Source organism: Podarcis melisellensis (genome assembly GCF_964234715.1).
Source record: "Podarcis melisellensis genome assembly, chromosome: 7".
In the NCBI taxonomy this organism is placed as follows: Eukaryota; Metazoa; Chordata; class Lepidosauria; order Squamata; family Lacertidae; genus Podarcis; species Podarcis melisellensis.
This window is the reverse complement of record NC_138539.1, coordinates 48,451,163-48,477,711: the sequence shown is the minus strand read 5'-3', so window position 1 is coordinate 48,477,711 and position 26,549 is coordinate 48,451,163. Positions and strand designations below refer to the sequence as shown.

Here is a 26,549-nt window from a genome sequence, read left to right as displayed (position 1 = left end):
ACAAACCTTTGTATACACTCCTTTAACAGTAAATGTAACTTTTAAATTTTCTCCTTCCATATAGAAATATCCAAATGCATCCAGAAGTTACAGCCTGTACGTTAGCCCCCCCCTCCCCCTGTAATCTTCCAATGGTCAAGTTCCTTTAAGGAATAAATGATTTCTTCTGACGTACCATTTATACACCACAGTATGGAGAGTCTTATGGTTTCAGAACTGATGAAATGAGAACCAGACTTGAGCATACTTTTTCCAGTCAGAGAAGACTTGAATGCAGATACCAGAACACATAAAAAGGAAACGTCTGTATTTGCATGCTTTTAAAGTGAAACGTCATGCAATGGTTTGATCATCTTCTTCTTTGCAAATTGCATGTGTTATAAAAGTTTGCCAGAGACAGCAGTGACAGTACATGATGTATATTTTCCAATAAAAAAGCACTAGAAATCAAAGGCAACCAATATGTATATTTTTGCTAGAGCATTTCTCAGCTACATAAGATTGAACAGTTAGCTGCATCCATATCCAAGAATATACAAAATTCTGCCTACAGGAATAAGCCTTTCAAGAATGTCAGTTCTGAAATAACTCCCTATGGTGGCTAACAGTTAAAAATAGCTAAGTATTGTGCTTTCAAAATTATCTACATAATGACATAGAGATCAGAAATGAAACAAGCCACGAGGTTAAGTGAGGAGAAGCAGTTCAGACCCAACAAAATAAACTTTCTAGAACATAGAAGGTATGCATAGCTAATGGGCAAGTGTGCCAAGACATATTTGCTGGACAAAACTTTATTTTCCTTTCATAAAACTAAACAATAAAAGATTGCTCAGCTGGAATCAACCTAAGGTACTTAGGGAAAAATTATTTGGAAAGGTCACACAGGATGTATTTCCAGAAAACATCTGGACTAGTCAGCCTGAATGTAAAATTATTGATCATTAAAGGACTACTGGGAACTCCAGATAAGGGAGCATCAATAAATCAACAGAAATATACCTATTTGATACCTGCAAAGTCCATCACTATTTTAAAAGACAAGTTTAAAATACCTGCCTCTCATCATTAGTCCCATGTCCCAAAACAGAACTAATTCTAACCCTTCATTTTGCTTAAAAAGCCAGAAACCTTTTCTGCCGCTGTTAAATAGTATGGAAACAGCTATGTTTCTTCCAAAGCTTCGCTGGCACCAGTTCAAGCCACAGCTAGTGAACTGAACATTCATCTGTGACAAGGTTATGTGTAAAACTTGAAGGAAAACTTTTCTCAGAGTGGAATTCACAGAAACAAGCTACCCAGCATAAAGTATGTTAACAGTTTTATTTTTTTGTATGTTAAATACCATGGGACAGGGCTGTAAGGATGAAAACTTTAACAACTGCCTCACAAGGGGTAAGAAATTCTGCCATGATATTAGCAAAGTAAGGTAAAGGATAAAATTTACACACTAAGAGGAATCATTTCCCCACAGAATGCCTCATCATATTCCTGAACAAGTGGGATTAACATTCTAATAATCATTTTCCAAGAGGCAAGAGCAACAGATAATTTTTTTAAAGGATTATTAAAATAACATTTACAAGACTCTGAACAATTTTTGAACTCTTATTAAAACCACAGAAAGAAAGAACAATTCTTTATTTATGTATGACTTTTCATAAAGGACTGAATGTGCAACTGACACCTGCTATTGATGAATTAATATACAATTTGTCCAGCAGCCGACCAGTTTGTCTTTTTATTGTGTTGTCTAACCGTGCAAGATCATTAGAGGCAAAGCCTGTATGATGCTGTACACAATAATGGTCACTTGGGGCCATACTACCAATGAAGTGGTAGGTAAATACATTTTTTTCTGGCCAAGAAAAAAAAGGAAGCTGCACTCTGCATGCTTCTCTCTCTTTTTCCCCTCTCTACAAGATGAATTTCCCTAAAAAGAATCCAATGAAAATGGCTGCAATTACAACAAGAAGTGAGGGAAGAGGATTGGAGACATTATCTCGGAGAGCCAAGCCTGATGTTCCAGGTTTATCCAAGTGTGCCACCTTTCTCAGCCTCAAACCTTCATCCTGAAAACACATGGGGGAAAATAATCAATCAAAAATCATAAAAGAGATTGTTTCAGATCTGAATTTAACCAAAACATTTTAAAACATAAGACAGGTTAGATGAGATACAAATTTATTTGTGTGTGTGTGCACACTATCTGACTTTAAAAGATGTCAAAATGTAGCACAAAATAAAACGTATCATGTTGTGTACAAATTAGTAACAAGAGCAAAATATATTAATCCTTCTACTGTTATTTACTATCAATAATAGCCTGTTTAGAAAACCAGGGAAACAAAAGACCCAACTATTTGAACTGTTCCACTGATGATGTTAATTTATCCCAGAACACCACTATTAGCTCAGGATTGCAAATTAATCAAACAGCATAACACTGCACCTTCTAGATTTTCAGTGACCACAACATTTGTATGGCTTTGTGTAATGCTCAGAAATGAAACGTAAAGACCAGCAAAAACAAACAAACAAACAAACAACACCAAGGGAAAGCTTACACTGCCTTGGATGCAAGGAAGTGTAAAAGCTGAAAACTGGGGCAAATCCTATCTCTCCTTTACTCTCAACCCCCTGTTCAACAACTGACTTTATTTAGAACAATCCCCGATTCTCGGGAGAGGCCAAACCCCTTCTGTCAGTGGAAGCCACTGTCTATGATTATTAGTCAGGCTGTTATAGTATTATTTCAAGGGTGGGTTGGTTTTAAATCAAGGAGATTTTAAAATTACCAAGAAAAAAGGATCAATTTAAGTAACTGAAAACTGATCCCCTTTAGGAATAATAAAAATACACTCAAATATCTTAAAACAAATAAAAGACATGTTCACAACTAATTATTATTCCTATGTACTTTTATTGTGCCATCAGTACAGTGGTGCCTCGCAAGACGAAATTAATTTGTTCCGTGAGGCTCTTTGTATAGCGGTTTTTTCGTCTTGCGAAGCAAGCCCATTGACAGCTTAGCAGATTAGCGCTATTAGCGGCTTTTAGCGATCAGCTGTTAAGCGGCTTAGCGGCTTAGGAAAAAGGGGGAGGGGAAAAAACCCGAAGGAACTCGCAAGACTTTTTCGTCTTGTGAAGCAAGCCCATAGGGAAATTCGTTTTGCGAAGCGCCTCCAAAATGGAAAACCCTTTCGTCTAGCGGGTTTTCCATCTTGCGAGGCGTTCGTCTTGCGGGGCACCACTGTACATGGTACTTTGCAGAGCAGAATAAATCAGATAGGTCCCTGACCCCAAGGGGCTTCCCATTTAAAATGGGGCAGTGAGTGGGGGAAGCTACAGGGACAGGCAGAGAATGCCAAGGGTAGGGAAGAAAGAATGTGGGCAGATATTTTATAGGCCATGTTGGAAGTGATGCATAAGGAGCAGCAAGGAAAAATAGTCAGTCATGTAACAGAGGAAGGGACCTTCAGTCAACTGTGATAAAAACCAAGAGAACTGATGTCACGGGCAAGGACGTAATGAGAAACAAGGACTAAAAGAGTGAGACAAGGCTGCAGACAAAGAGCTAGGAGCATAATCCAAAATTTTAAATCATGCATACCCCATACATTTTACACTGTGCATAATTATATATGCCTAAAGATAAGGGACAGGTTTCTGTTTGGGTCTCTGTAGAAATGCAAGCATACTAATCAAGATCACTTACTTGAAGGCTAACAGCTGCACTACTACAAATGTTTATCTAGAAATTAAGCTCTACTGAATTTGGACTTACTTCTGATTAAAACTTCATATATCAGGCTGTAAATAAACTGAAACTTTCTAGGAGCAAAGCTAATAGTTACTAGGCAAGAAGACTGTTTGGAATCCCAGAGCTTTGTGCATGAGCAGAAAGAACTTCTACTTGCACATGGTATATGAGGTTGGTGATTCCAGCTACAGAACTGCAACTCTTGGACGGAAATCATACACTTTCAGGTACTTGGACCCTCTATAGTACCTTGGGGTGGGAGTGGCTCTTTTGAGAAGGGGGAGTGAGAAATTGTCTACATACACATGGAATACCGCAAATTGGATCCAAGTCAGTGTTCGTCCATAAGAAGCAGAATAAGTGTTATGTTCTTTTGTTTATAGTCATAAATAGGTAAAGGGACCCCTGACCATTAGGTCCAGTCGTGACCGACTCTGGGGTTGCGGCGCTAATCTCGCTTTATTGGCCGAGGGAGCCGGCGTACAGCTTCTGGGTCATGTGGTCAGCATGACTAAGCCGCTTCTGGTGAAACAGAGCAGCGCACGGAAACGCTGTTTCCCTTCCCGCCAGAGCGGTACCTATTTATCTACTTGCACTTTGACGTGCTTTCGAACTGCTAGGTTGGCAGGAGCAGGGACCGAGCAACGGGAGCTCACCCCGTCACGGGGATTCGAACTGCCGACCTTCTGATCGGCAAGTCCTAGGCTCTGTGGTTTAACCCACAGCGCCACCCACGTCCCTAGTCATAAATATTCATGATTTAAAAGTGGGTGATCCTTCACTCCTATTTTATACCCTCCAGCTACCTCTTCTCTGCATACTCTTGATGACAATTGCAGGATGACATCTCTTGGATTCAAACCAAGAGAACCTCACAGTAAACTCACATATAAAGGAAAATACTTTCATATAAAAGAAAGTACTTCTTCACATAGCACAGTTAAACTATGGAACTTGTTCCCACACGATGAAATGCCAGTGATAGTCACCAACTTGGGTGACTTTAAAAGAGGATTGAACAAATTCATGGGTCTGTCAATGGCTGCGAGCTAAGACAGCTATATACTGCCTCAGCAGTTGAAAGCAGTATGTTTTTGAATAAGAAGCTAGAAACTACAGGAGGGAGAGTGCTCTTGTCCTTGAGTCCTGCTTGTCGGTTTCCCACAGGCATCTAGGTGACCCAGGCAGGATCTTAGAGTCTAAATCCTAGTTTAAAATGTGAACTAAGTTTTAAGAATAATTTTATTTTCATCAACAAATCTGATTAGTCGGATTCTGGTTTGATATTCTGGTCTGGAGGTAGTGCTTAACAACAGGCACATGAACAGAGAAGGCTTGGTGCTAACATGACTATCAGTTAAGAAAAGTCGCTTAAGTTGAAACCAGCGTCAAATTATTTTACTGTGCATTATTAAAAAATTAAAATTTATCTCTGACATTAAAAATTTGAAGAATTAAAAATAATCTGGCCGGGAAATTTGCTGTAGGTTTGCTAAATCCTGTGGGTGACATCCTTTCCTCCCCCCTGCAGTTCCTTACGCTCCTCCAAAATCTGCTCAAGTGTGAGGTGGGTGGGGAGGAGAGCCCTGTGAAATCCCATCATGTCTGCTACTGTGATGTTGCCTATTGCCTACCAATTCTTTGTTCTTGGAAGAAAATGATATGGGATGTATAATAAGGATACTATGATAAATACTTCCGTTTAAACAGGGTGGTTTTTTAAAAACAACTTTCATGAATCTGCTCTTATGAACTTACTCTCAGATGTCTGTTTTCCTCTGATAGTTTCACCACATCCGCCTGAAGTCTTTTGCATTCTTCCACTAGCTTCCTTGTTTCGGTGTCATTAAGTGAAACACTGTGTGGTTTTGGCATTGGACCATCCTGCTTAGCTGTATTCAGTATTGGAGCAGATTTGCTTGCATCTATATCATTCTGCAAATATTAAAAATGGTTTCAGAACAGGATTTTCTTTAATCAAAGCTAGCATTAAGCATTTTTTAAGTTTTAGTACCACGGGGGAGGGAGGGGGGAGAGGGAATACCAAGTTAGTTACAAAGATGACAAAGCTGAAAAAACAACCAGAGAATAAATATTGTTAGAGATGATTGATAAAGATATGTTGCAGGACCATTTCCCCATTTTATGTCATCTCTGAATTCATTTTGCTCACTTAGAGCTTTGCAGTCTGAAATCTGCATAGGAGCTTTACTAAATCTTTCCCAAAGAACTAATTGTTTTAAAACAGAAGTATGCACAAGCCTGTGTTCTCTTACAGTTCCTAGCACAACTGAAAGGAACAAAATGTAAACAGATGAGGTATGACGATAGAGAACAAAACACTAGGAGATGTATAGTATAGTTATTACACTAAATCCTAGGTCAAGAAGAGAACAAAAATATCAGCATAGATACCTGAAAGCAGACATTGGCAGACCTCTAATACAATGAGCAATTAATCAGAAGACAATGAAAAAAGATGGTTATTATTTATAAAATTCATATACTGCCCCTTATCCAAAGATCACAGGACAGTTTACAGTATAAAAACAGAAAATACGTAACATAATAACCAAAAAGAAAAAAAATACACATGCACACACCCTGTGGCTATGTGTATGCACATGAGAAAGTTAGGGTGGGCTAGTAAGAAGAGCCAAAGGTTCTCCAAGTGGTTTAAGAATAATGACAGTGTGATTCTGTAATTGCTGTAATTGCCTGAAGTGGTAATTGCCTGTGTAGCTGAACGTGTATAAAAGATAATGCCCGAGAGGATCAAAGTATTAATAGAGGCCTAATTTTTCACTTAAAGCTGTTGTCCACTGGCATATCTTGGGAAAACCCTAGATTTTCCAACATCAATTTTTTAAAAAAAATTCAAGTGGATTAAAATTAGAGAAACAATTCATGCCCACCTGATTCTAAGATGAGAAAAACTCAACAGAAATAAACATCTTAGCCCTGGGTGTAAGACAGACAGTAATCAAGTCCACACAATGTTCCTGGTGACCCAATTATGGTTGGGAGATTAGGAATGTTCCTGGGCTTGCACACTCCTTATGCTCTCCTTTCTTAATGTGTTTGCCAACTGTGATTTTGAGCTAACCAGGATCAGCATTAACATCACTGCAAAAGGTAATGCTGCCTTACGATTAGTTGTTATAATGTTGTTACGATGAGTTGTTATAATGGAGAGGAATAAATTAGAGCATGGCAGAGAAAGAAGTTAGGACATAAAGAACTGAAAAACTATGTATTTCATGTGGCAGCCACTAAGCACAGTGGCCAATCTGCAATACGACTCAAGAAACCTCAAATATTTAGCAAACATTTTTACTGTATTTGATTATAATACAAACAGTATAGGCTTGAATAAATGATATGGCAATAGCCACAGACTTGCAAAGTACAGTAAGACGTCATTGTGTATGCTGTATGCATTTGACACATACAAGGCTGAATCAAGCACAAAATTTGGCTTCCTAAAATTTTCATTTTTTAAAAGAGTTTTAATAGGAAACATTTATTATGCATAGTACCTAGGCCAGTACAAGGTTTGGAATTAAAATAACTGTAACATTTCAGATAAATATATTTTGTAAACTAATAACCCCCTTAATATCAACTGTTATCTCCGTCAAATATTATTGACACATATTTCTTTCAGCTATGGCAAATAATTCTACCCTATGCACATTCCTTTTTTGCAGGAAAAGTGCAAACCATGGTTTGCTGGTTCAGAAATAGTGACAAACTATGATTTGTGAAAACCAGAAAATAACCACATGTACAAGGGGAGGATGGAGTGAATGGGCTCTTTTGAGGCAGTTCTCAGAACCAAACCATGGCTTGGTGTAATATCAGAACAAATCCAAAGATTTGTTTCCAGTTGCGAAGGAGAATTTGGGCTCCTGCCCTAAGACTGTTTCAACTGCCTTACTGACCCTTTTTGTTCCCTTCCAACTGAGGCCTTTAACTTCTTCCCCTTGCCATATATCTCAATCCTAGTAACAAAAATTAATAAAGCAAAATTTGAGAGCAGGCTACACTACAAAAGTAATGCTATTTTACCCATTTTCATAGTTGAGGTCTTTCTCAAATAATGCTCTCTTCCAATTTAAGCCTATTGATATTTTCTTAGCTAACTACAATAAATTTAATTAACCACTGAGGCACTAGAAGAGTTTGAGTGCTTTCAGCTCCCTAAAACAAACCTGATTCATCTTGTGTTTGACCTCACTGCCTTGCTCCATCATGTCAATCTTCTGGCTATAACTTGCAGGTATCTGAAGATTCTTGCTGTTGGATGAAGTTATGTGTACGGATCCTGATGAAGATAAAGTCTGAGGAGGAAGCTGAGACATGCCCTCAGCACTCAGCAGATCTCTCATTGCAAGACTGAGGGGAGTGACTAAACCAACGGCTAAAGGATTAGGCTCTGCAACCCCTCTCTGCTACTTAGAAAAACATAAATGTTATGCACAAGCAGTCAAGTAACAGCTTACAAGACAGGAATAGGCAAAAAAGCTAGCTTCTTTTATTGATTTTGTTGACTAAGGGTGCTAATCTAATCACTTAGAAGAGAGTAAGCCTCACTGAAAACAGCAGGACTTACTTCTGGCTAAATATGTATATGATTGTGCTATACAAAATACAGTGGTATCTTGGTTCTCGAACTTAATCCATTCTGGGAGCCCATTCGAAAATCAAGGCAGAGCTTCCGATTGGCTGCAGGAGCTTCCTGCAGTCAAGCGGAACCTGCGCCAGACGTTCAGCTTCTGAAAAATGTTCACAAACCAGAACACTTACTTCTGGGTTTGCGGCGTTTGGGAGCTGATTTGTTTGGAAACTATGCTGTTTGGGAACCAAGGTTCCATTGTATACTGTAAACTATATACAGAACCACATATAGAAGCTAAGGCTACTTTTGTTGGGGTTTCCACAGCACTTCCAACGTCTGACAAGAAATTTTAAAAGCAGCTTGACAGCAGAACTTCAACGGCAAAACCATAGCAAACAGATTTCTGGCTGGATTATAGTATATCCTCCAGCTCAGTTAAGTTCACTGTTTCCTCTCTCCTATTTTCTGTAAAGCAGCACTTTCTATAAAAAATAGCAGCTCTACATAACTAGTTGTATCAAGGAAACATGCTTGAAATACAAAAACATCTGCAAATAATCTTCTGGTTTAATAAATGGAAAACTAAGCTAGCAAATATCAAGCATCAGTGCATGGTGGACAAAGTGAATAATACTTCTGAAAAGCTTAAAATTGTCTTTCTTCTTAAGGTGGACGATATAGTATGTAACTTTCTACCCCAACCCTAGAGATTAAAGCATGGTCTTCCCTGCCTCTATCAATTATGGACTGGTAAATTACTCCAACCTACTAGATTTAAAAGTTCCTACATCCTTGTCTGGATATAGGTTTTACTTTTCCCCACAACTCAACCATGTATAATCATGTGGGAGCTGGCCCTCAGCTTTCCCACAGCAACCTCTTCCTTAGGTACACTGCTCAAAATATTGCAAATGGAATTCGAGGCCATGCATTTATTTACCTTTGTGACAATGACCGCAATAACTAAGTGGCAGTAGCTTGGGCCATTGATGCAGGGCAGGGGGAGAAGAGGAAAACATAAAGGATATTGGAGGGCAACAGATTTGTAGAGGCAAAAGAACAAGGATTTAAGAATCACAGGCAGGAATTCTTAAGTTGTACCAAGGTTATCACCATGCCATTACTGTGGCTATCTGAAGTTTTTAAATATTTTGCAAAACATTTACCCATTGAAATCTCTCAATAATGAAAATTAGAAGACAGTTTTAAGAACAATACAGATTTCAGGGCCTTAGGATTTAGCAGCTTTTTCATTAAATCTAAGAGTTCTGTGCTTCATAGCATGATCTTGGCCATATCAATTTCTAGATACCCTAACTACAGTTACACCAGTGGCAAGGCTAGCCCTGCTTCAGGAAACACTATGAGATAGCAGGCAGTAAGGGCAGGAATTGTTGTCTGAATGCTGCAGCAAGCGTTTTGAAAACTGTTGTCCCTGAACGGAAGAGGGCACTGGAGCTCTATTTTAGGCAGCAAATGTCTTGGGTCAACACTGAGCAATGGTGCATCTTCATGCAGGAATCAACAAAAAGCACACCCTTGCAAATAGTATGACAACCATGTTCTGCTGCCCAGGACAATTTCCTATGTGCCTATACAGCATGTGCAACTTAACAACAGGTACCAGATAAGATGGTGCAGCCTAAATTGGCAAAGAAGGAATTGGATGCATACTGTCAGCTTCCTTTTCTCAGGTCTCACACTTGTAGCTTTTAGCTACAGCACTGAAATAAAAAATATAGAAGTTCCTATGCTAATAACCCCTTTCACTCATGTTTCCAACTTGTTTCATCCTCCTTAACAGGAGAGTATTGTAGGATTGCCCGTAGCTCATTGTGTCATAAAAACATAGAGCTCTTAGAATATATTACCATACGCTTTATCTTTCGAACTGCTACCCTTCTTCAAAGATTTTTATGTGATCATACATGGGAGTCTTGAAGTTTTGTTGCTCAGTTCCCAGTGACAAGGTCATTGCACCTCTTTGAAACACACCCCATCTTCCCAACTGACTAGATTGCACTCACTGTGTAAGCAACACAGTTTTCAAGAGGTGGAACCAAGGCAGCTTTCACTTTGACAAAATGAGCTAGGGATATGCATGCAAAATTTCATATGGCACACAATGATGCAGAAATAGACTGATAAGAGAGGTTACAGAAAATAGTGCACTTATACTGTATGCTAAAAAGAAATGTAAAAATACAAAGCTTTTTGTGTGCTACTGAATCACTGGTTACACTGCCCCATATTTTAATTTATTTAATACAATTACATAAACTGTTCAGATACAAAGCAACTACGGAGCACATTCTTAGCTTAGGATACATTATTATAAAATCACTACTTGAAGTTGTTTCATTTTTGTTTATTTACTTACCAGTTTATCATTTTCATTAGGCATTTCAAATACACATCTCAATTTGGAGTCCATTAAGTCATCAGACTTTGCATCCTTCCACTAGGACAATGAAAATAAATTAAATTTTAGCTGCTTTTTAGTAAGTCATAATATGCAAACTTTGTCAAATACACAGTACTTTAAGACTGAATAGGCTTAGAAGTGGGAAATCATGTTTCAAATAATTACTTAGACACGAAGCTCTTAGGCAAACCAAGTCTGGGGAGATATTAAGCAAAAGTATGTACAAGTCTTGTGTCTGAGCACACTGGGGTATGCCACTATAAGTTTTCCTGGTTTAATTAGCCATACATTCCCACTATATCCCACTACACTCCCCAAATTGGGAGGCTATGGTTACCAGGATCTGAAACCATGGTTTGTTCCATTTCTGGCAAGCATAGGCTTCCATTTTAGATGTAACAGAAAATATAACATACACAGGTATGGGGCTTGTGCACCTCTCTGCTTAATAAACAAAGAAATGATACTATCTCTCAACCCAATCTTCAGTGCTTTGGTAGATATCAAATAGGAGGGGAGGGGAAACTAATAGATAGTGGGGGGAATTATTTTATTTTATTTTTTGTTTGGCATATTCCCTGAAAGAAGAGATTCCCCCTACTTTCTAGAATTAGAAACTCTGAAGTTGTATTTGCCACAAAATTGATAAACACAAAACTCTTCAGATTATAGACCTTATCAGGGGAAGTGAAACAGCAATCCAATAAATTACCAGTAACAAGGAAAGATGTGCACCACTTTGCAACAGCATTTATGAAATTTAAAGGCAGAAAACAAAGATAATCCTTGTAGATACTACTTCCTGCGCTTAGTACTGTACAACCATCTTATATTCTACTGAAATTTTGTCAGAAAAGAAGCACACAGAATGTCCTTGTTCCTTAAAACAGTATAATCTTTGAGATCCTGACTGAGAGAACAAGGCCATTTTTTCTTCAAAATAGAAGTGGTAACATTAAGCACACTTTTTTAAAAAAGTGTGACCAACTTTAATGTCTAATGCATTAAAATGGCTAGTTTATGTAACTAGTTCCAAGTAAGTATTGGTGTAACAACGACTGATGGCAAATACACTTTTCCCCCTGAAGATGAAGAAAGCAACTCAAGGCTTAGTTCCTAAGTGGAATGTACATTTTGAGGTCTCTCTTAACAGTATTCTTCCAGCTTGTGCCAGCAAAGCAACAGAGGAGGAGAAGTTGGACAGACTCAAAATATATGTTGAACATAATACAAGAACCCTAATGGATAAAATATGGCAAAAGGCAAAAAGTAAGAATTCATCTTGTTAGCTTACAATACTGAAATTAAATCTATTTACTTACCACTGCTTCCATATCTGTAATGTTTGAGGGAGCAAAGATTGTCTGTACCATAAACTTATGTTTACTCTTCTCATTTGGATCATAGTCAAAAGGCTGTAACATCACTGTATAATAGACAAAGTATGAATTACTAGAGGCATGCAACCTACTTTTCCTGTCAATTTCAAAATTTTAAACAGCATAAAAGAACTGTGCAATCATTTGGAACAGATAATAAACAAGATCTTTTGCGAGAATCAAGTTCTATCATTTATTACAAATTTGCCTTTTATGGTTATCTGTTGCGATATTATGAAAACAAGTTCACTTGCAAAATCAGGATTTTTATTTCCACATAACAACCTGAGCTTCCAAATTTGATGTAAGTATGTAATTTGATGTAAGTTAAAGCAGGCAGAAGTTTGAAACATCTGAAAATGGTGGGAAGAATTTATTAAAGGGCCACCCATTACCACTGTGATGTATACAAATATTGGGTAAGAGATGCCCAGGACCTTGAATGTTAGCAAAGGAGGACAGAAGAGATCTGCCACACTCCTTCAAACAGGAATGATATGATCACCAGAGAAAGAGAGTTTGCAGAGAATTCTTCTTGCCCTAATACTTTGCATATATAATTTGGATCCAAAGATACACTCCTTGGATCCAAGCTCTAAAGGAGAAGAGAGTTGAGAGAGTTGACTTCTTCCAGTCTCATCATCAGAGAGAAGGTAAGGATGGGAGAGAGACAGGAGGAAGTCAAGCATGGGAGCTTGGGAAGCCTACCACAGATAGCACTTTGATCATTTATAGATGATCAATAGATGATCTCGCTCAGTGCTCTTTTTCATATGTCTGTCTGCCTCCCAGACACTATCTCTGTCACTTCCACAGGAGACAGAGGGATGCTGACCAAGAGACAGAGGTGCTTAATGGAAGACAGGCAGGCACACATACAGTCAAGGAGCCCTGCTGCAAAGCTGTTTGTGGAGTAAGAGATTGTTCTCTGCATGGGCGTTTTGCTGTGTTTCCATGCTGCATGATGAGAAAGGGAGCTCCTTTCTTAGTATGCAAAATGGAAGTCAAGAAAACTTTACGTATTAGTGTGGATGTGTGACTGGAGTCAGTGGATGCGTGCTTTGGCCCTGTCCATTTTGGAATTTGCCCTGCTCACTGCTCATATGTGGACCTAGACAACTTTCATTAATAATAAATAAATAAATAAATAAATAAATAAATAAATAAATAAATAAATAAATAAATTAACTTTTATTTGTATCCTGCCCTCCCCGGCCAAGACTGGGCTCAGGGCGGCTAACATCAAATATAAACATTGATATAAAATCAAACAGTAATTAAATCACCTCTTAAAAAGAAGTCAGAATAAAATTAAAATGTGAATTAGATGGCTTTCTGCAGGATTTGGGCTGGGAACAGTAAATGCTCATCAGGCCCAACAGTGTACGCTGATCTTATATGGGCCATCAGAGAGGAAAAAGGTTCCACACTGCTAATAAAAGAAAGAAAAACAACCAAACATTTTTACCTGATACAGTTACAGAAGAACCTGGGTCAATAATTCCACTGTTTGGCCTCACACAGTATCGGCGAGGTGCTGTAGTCTTCACTTTAAAACATACTTTTCTGTCCGATGGATTTCGTAATTTAAGATTTGTAGTGACTACATCTGTGAAGGGACCTGAAATTGTTAAAGGTTTATGTTTAGTAATTAGTCTATTTGTTAGATGTGATCTCCAAAAACAGGCATCACAAGCAAACCAATGGTCCAAATCAAGACATATCCACAGACCATGTGGTCAATGGTGACCAGCAAGTTATTATTGTCTTCCATCCTTTCTCCCAATATCTTGCAGTTTAGAAAAGCCTACCAGCAAGTCCCTGCCTCAATTAATACTCTTTTTGTGCTCTGCTCTGCTCTGCTCAGGTAATGTTTCTCTGGCTGGTTTTTTACAATTCCCTTTTCCTCCTATAGTCCCCATGACACAGCCCATGCTATTCAAACCCCCTGGAGATACCTTTCAGAGGGCAGAGTGGAAAATAAGTTGTAAGAGCAGCCTTCCATTCACGTAGCCATTGGTGCTATGGCAGTGAAAACACAAAAATAAAAATTGGAAATAATTAGAAAAAGGATCCTCTGTGCAATACGGTCCAAAACCTCTCCTGCCTTTGCCTAAACTACTCTGCTATCACAGGAATATCATGTTCAAGCTGATAGGGAAGGGAAAATATTGTTTAGGGAATCTGCAACAATTATTCTGGAAAACAACCTCATGGAAGAGAAAGACTGGAAAAGGAACATGCATCACACAGACATACCAGAACGGTAGTGGTTTCTGTTCTTCAGAGACCTACTTCTGAACTGCAGAGAATGGTCTCTGAAAAGACAGCATAATTTCCCCCCATTGCAAGACTGGGCTGGGAGGTTCGTCTACTTCTAGCTCAGAACTCCAATGTGGAGGAAGAAGCCTTGTAAACCAATTTACAGAGATTGGTGGGCCTCATCTGGCCCATGGCTCAGCACCCTGCACTACGCCAACCTATTTTCATGACTGTCAATAAAAACCAGCAAGGATAATCCATTTGAATGATTTTATTATTATTATTATTTTATTCTTTTGAGGCTGGCATCACACTAACAGCCACAAGGATAAGCCACAGCTGAAAAAGAATGAAAAAGAGAAGGCACGTAAACAGCCAGAGGCAAGCATGCCAATGAGGCAGCAGATAGAGGCAGAGGTCTCAAAGGACAAAAAGAAGGGGACAGTGGCCAAGAAAAGAAACAGTGGAGAAAAATCAACTGTAAAAAGATGTGCCCTGCTAAGACCATATTGCTACAAAAATTCCCATCATTTGGTGGAGATCCTATTAGCTGAAAACAGAACTATACATTTGTGTCATTATGTCATTACATAGATCTATGGTGCACGTGCATTTGAATACTCCCTGCAGCTGGATGATCACTGAGTAGCTAATTACCAAAATAAGTCAAGCATCTTGCATAAAGAGAAAGGTGGAAGAAATTAAGAATATTTTAGTTCAGAAAATGGAAGCCAAGATGGAACATAATAAAGCTTGTAAAATCAGGATGTGCAAGGAATGACGAAAAGTATTTCCTCTCTCTGAGCTCTTAAGTTCTTGGGTAGTACAGTGAAATTAACAACTGGTCCAGGACCAATAAAATGAGATATTTATTCAACATATAAATGCACTGGCCAGGAAATTTAAAAAATGAATGACCTGGCAATAGGTTTAACCATAAAAGCCAAAAATGGATCTTTCAACATGGAAGATCGTGTTACCCTTTCACAAGCATGTTGGAATTTCTCCTATGCAGCCCCCATTTGGAAAGAAATTATTATTTGACTTTAACCATCTTATCCCAAGAGCTCTCTAAATCCTCTTCAACTTAAAACAAATAAAAAAAAACCTGGATCCTCCACACTCAAAGACAACATCTATCTGATTACCAAATTCTAGGGACAAATAGGCCATCTCTTCTATCACTACCTGTGTGTTTTCCAGGATCATCTTACTGGCTGCTGTTGGTGACAGAGCGCTGGACTACACTGAATTCAAGTCTGATGTAGCAAAACAATTATGATGGAGAACAACTGTCAGATCAGGTGGCATCTTAATAGCCCTTACGCTACATGCAACCATTATTCTTCTGTAAACAAAATACGAAAAGTAGAAAACAGCTCATGTTTATAACACATACATGCTAGACTGTCAACATGGTATCAAATTAATAGTATCAGTGTATTCCTGAACATATGTCAACTTATACAAGAGAAATTCTTAGCACAGAAAGCTTTCTAAAAGCTGTTTTGCTCTAAATGACAGTGAGAGATATTACTTCTATGAAGAAATTAAACAGTGTGAGTGCCTGCAGAATTTTAAGGGAGCAACTTATATTTGGGTATTGTCTCCCCCCCCCCTTGAATTTTAAAGGTGCGGCTTATATTCGGGTGTGGCTTATATTCGGGCCAATACGGTATATAAATAAAACACAGGTCTTACATGTGCCACCTGACTAAAAGAAGCCACATCTGACTATACAACCAAAAATGATTGTTAACACCACTAGCCAAGATGGGTTTACATACAATCCCTTTCTAATGTTATTCATCTAGGAACCATTCAAAGCAATTAACAGGATTAGCACTGAACTTCCAGGGGTATCCCCCAGAAGTGAATAAAAGCAAATCACATGCTGAAAAGGCTCTGCTCCAAAACCAGAATTTGACTGTTATTAACTGTAGAACAAAAAAGAACTTAACTAAAACTGACAGACTTTTCCTTGATGCACAGTTATTTTCAAAGTCATTTTCTAAATTTCTATCACAGGGTAAAGTACAAAGAATTATTGTTAGCTGGCCATTGTTAATAATATAAACATTATGAAACTGAAGAAAATTATGCATGCAGCTAAATAATTAGGAGTCTTTTAAAAATAAAAGACTTTAGCTTTAATATAGCCAGAAACTGGTCAACAGACTTCTTTCTGAATTACTTCAACAAAATCTCATTACCACCAAGGGCCTTGGTGTGAATGCTTTTTAGAGCACTGCTTGTCGGGCTACGTTTGACTATACTGTAGAGAAACTAGCTTCACCAGACTGGCTAGAAAATGCATTCAGTGTGCTACACTTTTAAAATTAAAGAAGGGTCCTCCTGGTATCGTGCTACATATTGCCAAAGCTAAGGATTAAAGTACAGCACTACAATTTTCCTCTTAACATTTTCTCATAAAGAAATGAATATGTCACATTGCACTTAGTATTGAGACTGAGGTCTGAAATTTTAGCTACCTTTTAAGCAGAGCTAGGCATCAGGTATTCTTATGCAGCCCTAATCTCTGCTTATCGACTTTACATTTATGTATTACCTAGCATTCCTTGATCAGCTTTAAATTGAAGCAGTATATGGATTTTGTACATTCTTTTCTTTCTTCTGTGCTTTTAATTGGTTTTAGTGTTGTTTTTAATAGGGTTACTTATTTGTTAGTATTTATACTGATACTGTGTTTCTAGTTGCGTTTGTTGAAATTCAAGCTCTGAGCCGCCTTGGATCCTGTCCCAAAAGAAAGGCAGGATATAACTTAAATCAATAAAAATAATAATGAGGGATTGATGTTTTCTTAAACAACAAAAAAACAAAAAAACACCACCTCATTGACTTCCCAAACTACATGATTATTTGAGACTAACAGCACAAGACTATGCATGTCTATTCAGAAGTAAATGCCTCAGATACATATGTACAGGATTCCACCCTGAGACTGCAATCAGAGTAAGTCTGAGTGAACCTTACTTCTAAGTAAACATGTACAAATTGGGTTGCAACTCAATTCTCCCAACCCCATATTTAATGGCCACAGTGCTTTACAACATGTAAGATTCTCCTACCAAGGGCTTCCTTAAACCACCCCAGTTCACCCACCCATGGCATAGCAAACTATGTCAGCTGTACAGCCTGTTTCCTGTTCTTGGCACAAATGTCTTCTAGGTAACTGAACTTTTCAATCATACTGTCTATGCTTCCAGTTGTACACTACAGTGCCAAACCTGGAGTGCCAGCAGCTGTTTATGAGGATATAAATGCAACGTGTGCCAATGATGTTCACTATGCTAGTATAAATGTTACGCATATTTCTCCATTAAAATGTAACAAAAAAGCACAGAATATATTCCATTACCAACAGGGGCTGCATATTACACCATTTTAAATGGCTTCTAAATTTTATGATATTGGCTTGGCTCAAATATGCCTTTCTGCTACCAGAAATTGGTTGTATCTGACCTACTGGGAGAGCACTGCATTAGAAAAGTGATTCCCTATCCAAAAAAGTTATTCCACTTGTGCAAGCTCCAGCCCAAGATTTGGCACATGCTCTTTCAAAGATTTTATGACCCATAAAAGTAGTTCATGCACTACTTATTCAACATGTTTCTCAAACTGCAATGCAAACCCTGATATACCTTAGTACTGTGCGGCAAGTAACCTTCCGCTTGTACTTGCACAAGAGTATAATGAATAGCATGTAAACATTTTCTTCTTTAGATAAATCCTAATAAAGTGATTTGGCATTCAGAAAAACCCAAGCAATTTTTGCCTTACCTATAACTAGAGATTTTCTGTGTGGAGCTCCATGTGGGGCTGCTCTTCGGCCTGGTCCAAAAGATCCAGCTAGTGTATAATACAGTGGGCCTACTGCTTGTGGGAGGAGGGCTGACTGTATGTGGCATCTCTGCTAAAGCACTTGCACTGGCTGCCCAAATGCTACTGGGCAAGTTCAAGGTTCATACAAAGCCCTGAACAACTAGGGTCCTGGATACCTTAAAGGCCACCTGAGTCCTTATACCCCAGTGAGAATATCCAGAGGAACACTGTTATTTGTTCCTGATGAGAAAGCCTTTTCTCTGGCCTTTCCCTTTGAACACTTAGATCCTCTCACCTCTGTCCAGAACTATCCTGTCAAAATCATGCAGCTCTTCCTTCCTTCATGCTATATCATTTCCTCCATAAATACCTCCATTGTCCATGACCTTTAGTCATTCAACTACTATCATCCTCAGCCTGTCCAAAAGTCTTATACTCTTAGAGCAGGGATATCCAACATGGTGCCCTCCAAATGCTGTTTGACTGCAGCTTCCAATAGCCTTAACCAGCATTGCCAATGGGTGGGAATGGTTGAGCTGTAATCTTAGTCAATATTAGAAACTGAAATATGAAAGCTAGGAGCTAAATGGCACCTTAAACCTAGGTTATAGGCGCAACAACAGAATGTCTAGGCACACTTTTTAATAACAAGAATACAAAGCTGTAGGTGAATGAACTGCTGCTAAAATCTAGTCTAGTCCTCATCTGAAGACTGCAAAAAAGAAAGCCATGCTTCCCCTGCCCACCTCCCTAATACAGTGGTACCTCAGGATAAGAACTTAATTTGTTCTGGAGGTCTGTTCTTAACCTGAAACTGTTCTTAACCTGAGGTACCACTTTAGCTAATGGGGCTTCCCGCTGCCGCGGCGGCACAATTTCTGTTCTCATCCTGAAGCAAAGTTCTTAACCCAATGTACTATTTCTGGGTTAGCGGAGTCTGTAACCTGAAGCATCTGTAACCTGAAGAGTCTGTAACCTGAGGTACCACTGTATTCTTAAGAGAATCTCTTCTCCAGTCTTCAGAGAATGGTTGGAAACGGGGAAGCAGAAAAAGGTCCTTCTTTCCTTCCGCTCTGCAGACAAGCCCTACACACCCTTTCCTTCAGATAAATGTATCTTTTTTGGCACCACAACTGACACATGTTAAAGGCCTATACAACTGATGGCAGAGACACCCACCTTGAGTGTCCAGTTCGCAAACCTAAGACTTGCCATATTTTTCCATGTATAAGATGACCACTAGATCTATTGGAAGTCTAGTGGGGAGGAATTTCTCCTCCCACAACCTCAGCGCCAGCAGTGCCAGTTTTAATCGGAAATCTTAGGAACAGTACTGTACCCAGAGCTCAGAAACTGCTCACTTTTATGAAATTCCCTGTTGCTAAATGTGCCTAGAACAATGGTAGTTTCAAATGCTGATCTTAATATGTGGAAGGGCCCATGTTGGCCACCTCATCTAAGAATGATCCCATTTGCTCTCCCTTGCTGCTCCATTTAAGCCCAGAACACCCAAGTGGTGGCACCATTTTCCTTCAAGTTCCTCATCAATGATCACCTATTGCATGAAGCATCTGGCTTAACCCTTTTGTTTGTCTCCCATCCCTAGGTAAGTACCCAAATTTAAAGTTCTTCAGGATTTATCTTGATTATATTACTTACTAAAGAATCTCACGCATTATACATAATAATAATCTGCCAACATATTACCTCATACAAATGGAAATTGGACAACTAAATTTATTTTTGTTGTTAGTTTGAATGTTACATAGAACAGTAACTCATATATTTTAAAGTCATACTTTCAAATAATAATACAACTACTTGTCCAGCTTTAAATCACTTTGTAAACAAGGAAAAGATAAGAAGAGGTAATAAACAGGTACAATAAAATGTTTTCTCCTACGTGAAGTTATTTAATTGCACTGTTCACCGACTCTTTAAAATTAAAATGATTTTTTTTCAAAGGAATCTACAACATTCCTTTAAAGTCAACTTACCTTGTCTTCATTTTCAGCACACTAAAAATCACATTAATAATTTAGAGCAGTATACCAACTGAGATAAGCAACTACAGGAAATGCAACATACTTATACTCTAGGATATGATGAACTAAGCAAATAATATTATGTAAGCCCCAGTTAATACACAACCAGCCAAGATCAAACCCATTATACACCTAATGTTTGCAACAAATATGTCAGGCCTTACTTCAACAACCAGCTTATCATTTTAGCAGACCAACAAAAATGAAGGTTCCAAAGCAAACACAGCACAAAAAGTCGGCAGATGGATACTGCAATAGGTTGACTGACAGAAAAAGAACCCTATGCATTTTAAGTCAAAATTATATAAATATGGTATGGTGCTTCTAGATACACAGAATTTCCCTTATGAAAGGCTACCTTTGGTCTGAGAGAGGTTGGGCTCTTGTCTGTGTCCTATGGAGATTTTTATTTTGCATTCATTAATATTATCAAGGCTTTTGTGCAACAATATAATGGTATGTGCTGAGCCGCTTTAGACAAATTATTCTGGAATGAAGTACCACCTAAGGTAGTAGAGCATCATGAATCCTTTTATTAGCCTAGATTGACTAACATCTCACAATATTATCTAGTTGTTCATTAAAGGTAAAGGTAAAGGGACCCCTGACCATTAGGTCCAGTCGTGACCGACTCTGGGGTTGCGGCGCTCATCTCACTATATTGGCTGAGGGAGCCGGTGTACAGCTTCCGGGTCATGTGGCCAGCATGACTAAGCCACTTCTGGTGAACCAGAGCAGTGCACGGAAACGCCGTTTACCTTCCCGCCGGAGCGGTACCTTTTTATCTACTTGCACTTTGACGAGCTATCGAACTGCTAGGTTGGCAGGAGCAGGGACCAAGCAACGGGAGCTCACCCTGTCATGGGGATCCGAACCACCGACCTTCTGATCGGCAAGTCCTAGGCGCTGTGGTTTAACCCACAGCGTTGTTCATTACAGCTCCTTAATTATCAATGTATGACATAGATGACCCAATATAGTTCATCCAAAAGAATTTCATCCAGTAGAAATCCTAATGACATTGCATTTATTAAACTGCAGTCTAGTGGACAAATATGAGCGACCATTATACAAAAATGAAGAGCATTAATTCCCACCTACCATTCCTTAACTATTCTAGACATTTACTACTTTCTGGTTAGAAGTTACACACAATACTGGAGTGATATCATGCTCAACTGACTCAAATCTACTAAAGACATTTCTGACAAACTCCTCTGCTCCCCAGCTTTAAGTAGCCCAAACAATCTGCTTTAACTGGCTTTGTATTCAACCACTGCTGCACAGGTGGCCACAGAGCTATAACAGGCAGAATTTTTATTCCCAGTTTTATACTTCTGTAACCATACTTCATACTACAACCTCCCTAGAACTCCCTAGCAGTGTTATTAACTGTATCGTCTATACTGTTGTGCTCTATATTGATTTGCAAAGATAATATATAAAGACTTCCAACTGCTATACAGGAAGCCATAAATTTGTTACAAAATTATTTTAGTGCTATGATCATTCCATGAGCAGAAGGGTCCTTCCATGGGCAATATGATTCAGTCTGATATAATCCAGTGCATTTTATGTGAAATACTGGTAAGATTTAAACAATAATTTCTGGAAATATTATACAATCATCTTAGATTACTAAAACAGTAATTACAGAAATTAGATTCAACAATGAAATGCCATGCATCTTTATTGAGAAGTCTCAGCAATTTCAATGGGACTTCTTTCCTATTAAGAGTGCATAGTATTACAGCCTAAATATCAGTAGCTTAGTTTATGCAAGAAGGCAACCTGCAAAATTAAAGGTGAAATCAATACCCACCTGCCCAACCGCAACTTTAAGAACTGAGTAGAATTTATGTTCAAGTAAACATGCCTTAAGATTGCAGAACTAAAAAGCGTTTTGTACTTAGAATGAATGAAACCAAGTTTGTTTTGGCCAATGATGTGGGACAGAACATTTTCCAGTGCTTTATTTTTCCACTTCATAACTTAATTAACAACAATGCACGGATATAAATGGAAAATATATTAGGCGAATTTGGCAGTTTCAATGTTTTTAGAATTGCTTACTAAATAAAAGTAAAATAAAGATGCTAAATTAGATCATTCTCTAGCACATAAAAAAACTTCTCATGCAAATTTCCATATGCAAACTCACTTGCATTGGATTTTTTTCTAAAAGGCTCTCATCACTGTTTTCAGCCTATAATTCTATTTCTAACCTAATATATTTTGCAGTATATTTCCACCTTAGAATAAGGTAGGTGCCATTCATCACAGCACTCCCCACAATTTGATATTGCAAATAATTAAAATGTATCAACACAGAAGTTTTTGCACCCAGAAAGCCAATTTACTACGGTATCTCACTTAATGGACTTCTGAAACAGCAATGCAAATATCTAATCAATATGAGGGCTGTTTCATATTACATGTATGCAGATCTATTTTCATACTCCACATTAGACATGCAGAAGCCAAATACCAATTTGCCCCTAACAGGTATCTTAAAAATTAAATGAAAGATGTGTGTATATCAAACTGTGATGCAAAAAACAGCTATTACATTAGCCAGATCATGAAAATTCTCAATTATTTTCCTTCAGTGTCTTAAGTTTGAGAAAAACAAACTAAGTTTAAAAAGACATACCGATATATGACAGATACATATTTAAAATGTTCCAACCCTGCCTACATGAAAGACATACCAATGACCAATTTTGGCAACTGATCTTAAAGGCAGAGGGATGGGTTTAATGGTGAGCTATTTTTACTCTTAAGTGCAAGCGTCTCAATTTGCAGTAAGTGTATATCCTTTGCAATACCAGCAGCTATGCAATGGTGAACTATACTTCTGTTATCAGATCAGTTTTAACAATTATCCACCAAGTCTCCAACATTCTGCAGTTTTTAGTTAAGCCTAAAGTATTCTACAGCCTCTGTGCTCTATTTGCAGAGATTTCCAAAAATGCACCAATACAATATTACAAAATATGTCATCATGACTTCACCATGGTGAAATTCCATCAGTAACTAAACTACCTGTACTTGAAATGTAATAACTAAGCATGAAATGTTGTTCTTTAATATGGGCAGTGTTAACAATGGCTAGTGTAAACTTGTAACCAACAGAGAATAGTTATGTGTGGCACCTTAAATCCACTGGGTGAAATACAATTATTTAAACTGCTTGTGTAATGGAACTTCTGGTTTCTCTTTTCCAGTGAGAAACTCGCGATATATAAGCTAATCGCCAAATGGCACCTTAAACCAAGGTTGTGGTCACCACAGCAGAATGTCTAGACACCATTTTTTAACAATGAAATTTATTTTTATTATTATGATTTTTTATTTCATTTCTATACTGCTTTATATTTTAAAGATATAATGTGTTTACAACACATAAAACATCAAATAAAACAATCCAGAGTAAAACAAATGCAAGCTTTAAGGAAAATATTTCAGATTCTTCCATAAGTGACATTTTGCTTTCCCCTGTTTATTTATTTACCTACTTAATTTATATAGCTGCCCCACAGCTGAAGTAATCTAGGAAGGCAGTGTGGTGTAGTGGTTAGAGTATTAGACTAGGACCTGGAAGGCCAGGGTTCAAATCTCCACTCAGTCATGAAGCTCACTGGGTGACCTTGGGCCTGTCACCGCCTCTTAACCTACCTCACAGGGTCACTGAGGTAGGGAGGGAGGAGGAAGGGAGTGAACCATGTACTCCTTGGAGAAAAAGGTGGGCTATAAATGCAGTAAACAAGCTCTTCTGCTTACCTGCTTAAGAAAGCTGGAGAAACCAGCCAGATGGAGATCTGCATGTGGTCACAACTGGACTCATGCCAGTAGCAAAACACAACTAATTTCTAACACTGCTCTTCTCTAACCTCCATCTGCCCCCCAAATTTGTTTCAAGGGGTCCCCTGGAAGGGGAAGCCCCATTACACGAGTGGACACCCATTCAAGCTACAATGGATCTCACCCTTAAGGATATAGCACATAGTTACAATAAGGTGTCTTCTATTGGGTCAAGCTATTGACCACCTAGCCAAGTATTTCAGCTGGCAATTCCTTTCCAAGGCAGACTTCTCTTTCAGCCCTACTATATGAAAAAATTTAAATCGGATCTCTGAGGGATTTAACATTGCTATTCATGATTGAGGCCCATCTATTTCAACTTTAATTTAACCACATGCAGTTATGCATTGTTATTATGAATGTTTCATCATTACTGGATTTAAGAGACTTTTTTATTAAGAAACACTTTTTTTTTTTACAAAGGAAACATTTTAAAATAAATTTTATGGCAATGCAATAAGCTATTAACTCGAAATCAATGTGTTCTGACCAGAGAAAGACAGCCTGGCATTGACTGCTCAACTGTAACTTTTAAAAACTTGAAATAGTAATTTTGAACTTATATTTGAAATACTTTTGTCTTGTTTACCACTTAAGCACACTTGCATTATCAGCAACATACAAAGGCAATGAAAGTGACCCATTTGTTTGTACTACTCAAACGGTGAACTGCAGCAAAATCTTTTATTCTGAATTATGATGTAAAGAGTTTTAGCCTGTTTCAGCATATTATTACAATTTTTAAAAAGTGTTTATATTATAAGCTTTTCTGGGGTTTAAATATGGATCCAATGTAACTACTACCCTTCTTCTAAATATGACATTGTCAGCAATGTCAAAACATCGTTGGAACTGTGTCATAAACTTTCAATTATTTTGTATTATCACAATTCTTGGTGTAACTTTAAACAATTTTTTACAAGCTGCAGTATGTCTAAAAGTCAGGTTATCATAACTACTGAAATTATGTAGATTCCTGTAGCACTTACATCCTGATCTGAAACATTTGCACTGAATTGTCTGCCTGCAATATCAGTATAAGGTCACACTTGTGATATTGCATTGGCACAGCACTCCATATATTCTGTCATAAGCCTTTATTTGCTAGGGAAACCTGTTTTAAGATTGTGGCAGAAATCCAGTTTATCAGAGCTGTGGATGAGAATGTGTCCAGATCCTTCTGTATTCTGAAACAAACTGAAATCCCATTACTTAATTGTTTCAATACATTTGGCAATGACAACCATTTTACTTATAAGGTAAAGGTAAAGGATCCCTGGATGGTTAAATCCAGTCAAACGCAACTATGGGTTTCACTTTCAGGCCAAGGGAGCTGGCGTTTGTAAATATTTGTATATTTACTTATACAAATGTCTATATATGCCAGTGAGACTCAAGGGCAAGACTCAATAGGCCTACACTTGGTTTACATGGACTGTACATTACCACATTGTGGTTGCTACTCTAAGCAAACTTGCTTAGAAGTTTTATCAGAGTAAACAGGCTTACAAGTATATTCATTTCAGATTTAAATTTAACTGAGGCAACAGTACTAAACACACTAACTTGAATTCAGGACAACTGACTTTTGAATAAACAGACAGGCTAGTCCAGCATACCAAGGGTAAGGTGCCTCTATGTATTCTATCTAGCTAAGGACTGTACACCTTCAGCTTTGCCATCCAAGTTGTTGTTGTTTTTTAAGCTGAAAATGCTATTGACTGGGCTTTATACAAACAAAGCAAATGTTCTTCTTTTAAGTTACTTTTGAGTTGTGTTCAGGTACTATAATGAAACCACTATCTGGTTTTATGCTACAGATTATTCTAAAAATGCAAACATATCAGGAATGTTAAAAAAAAGATTTAAAAAGTAGCATGCCTCCCAACAGGTAGATGCTTCAAAAATTCCTCTGAAGTAAACCTTAACTGATTCAACTAGATGACTTCCCTAGGTAATGCAAGAACCAAAGCTGAAGGCCTGCTGCAGACCCATGTATACTTACCTGGGAGTAAATCTAATAAAGCTTACTGGGAATTACTTCTGAGTAAACACACATCAGCTCAGGCTGTATGTCACACAAACTTTCAATGGCCAGAGTCTATAAGAATTCCACAGATGTTTCCACAACATTCTATCTTACCCTTCATCCCACCTCCACCACAAAAAAGCTCATAATGAGTAACTTTTATCAATTAAGTCTAAATTTTTGCGTTTTCATATCTTCCTCCTGAACACATTATCTGTAAATTTCACAAAAAATAGTGAGATTCCCAAGCAATGAGTTTAGCTTGAGGTTTTAAACTAAAACTGATTTATGACTGTCAAGTTGCAACGCAGCTTGGAG

At 38.0% G+C, this 26,549-nt stretch overlaps 1 protein-coding gene across 2 annotated transcripts in view; it reads right to left on the bottom strand.

The window, feature by feature from the left end:
- Nucleotides 1-447: 447 nt before the first annotated feature.
- VAPA (VAMP associated protein A) overlaps nt 448-26,549 on the bottom strand; it is a 28,269-nt gene continuing 2,167 nt past the window's right edge. Inside the window, exons 2-7 of one of the 2 annotated variants that reach the window (XM_081918120.1) lie at nt 13,657-13,809; nt 12,132-12,235; nt 10,765-10,845; nt 7,978-8,217; nt 5,522-5,698; nt 448-2,072 (exon numbers count right to left, since the gene is read on the bottom strand). In XM_081918120.1, the coding sequence (XP_081774246.1) occupies nt 1,917-2,072; nt 5,522-5,698; nt 7,978-8,217; nt 10,765-10,845; nt 12,132-12,235; nt 13,657-13,809 (911 nt within the window). In that variant the 3' untranslated portion in view covers nt 448-1,916. The remainder of the gene's footprint in view (nt 2,073-5,521; nt 5,699-7,977; nt 8,218-10,764; nt 10,846-12,131; nt 12,236-13,656; nt 13,810-26,549) is intronic. The other variant, XM_081918121.1, reaches the window with a different exon arrangement.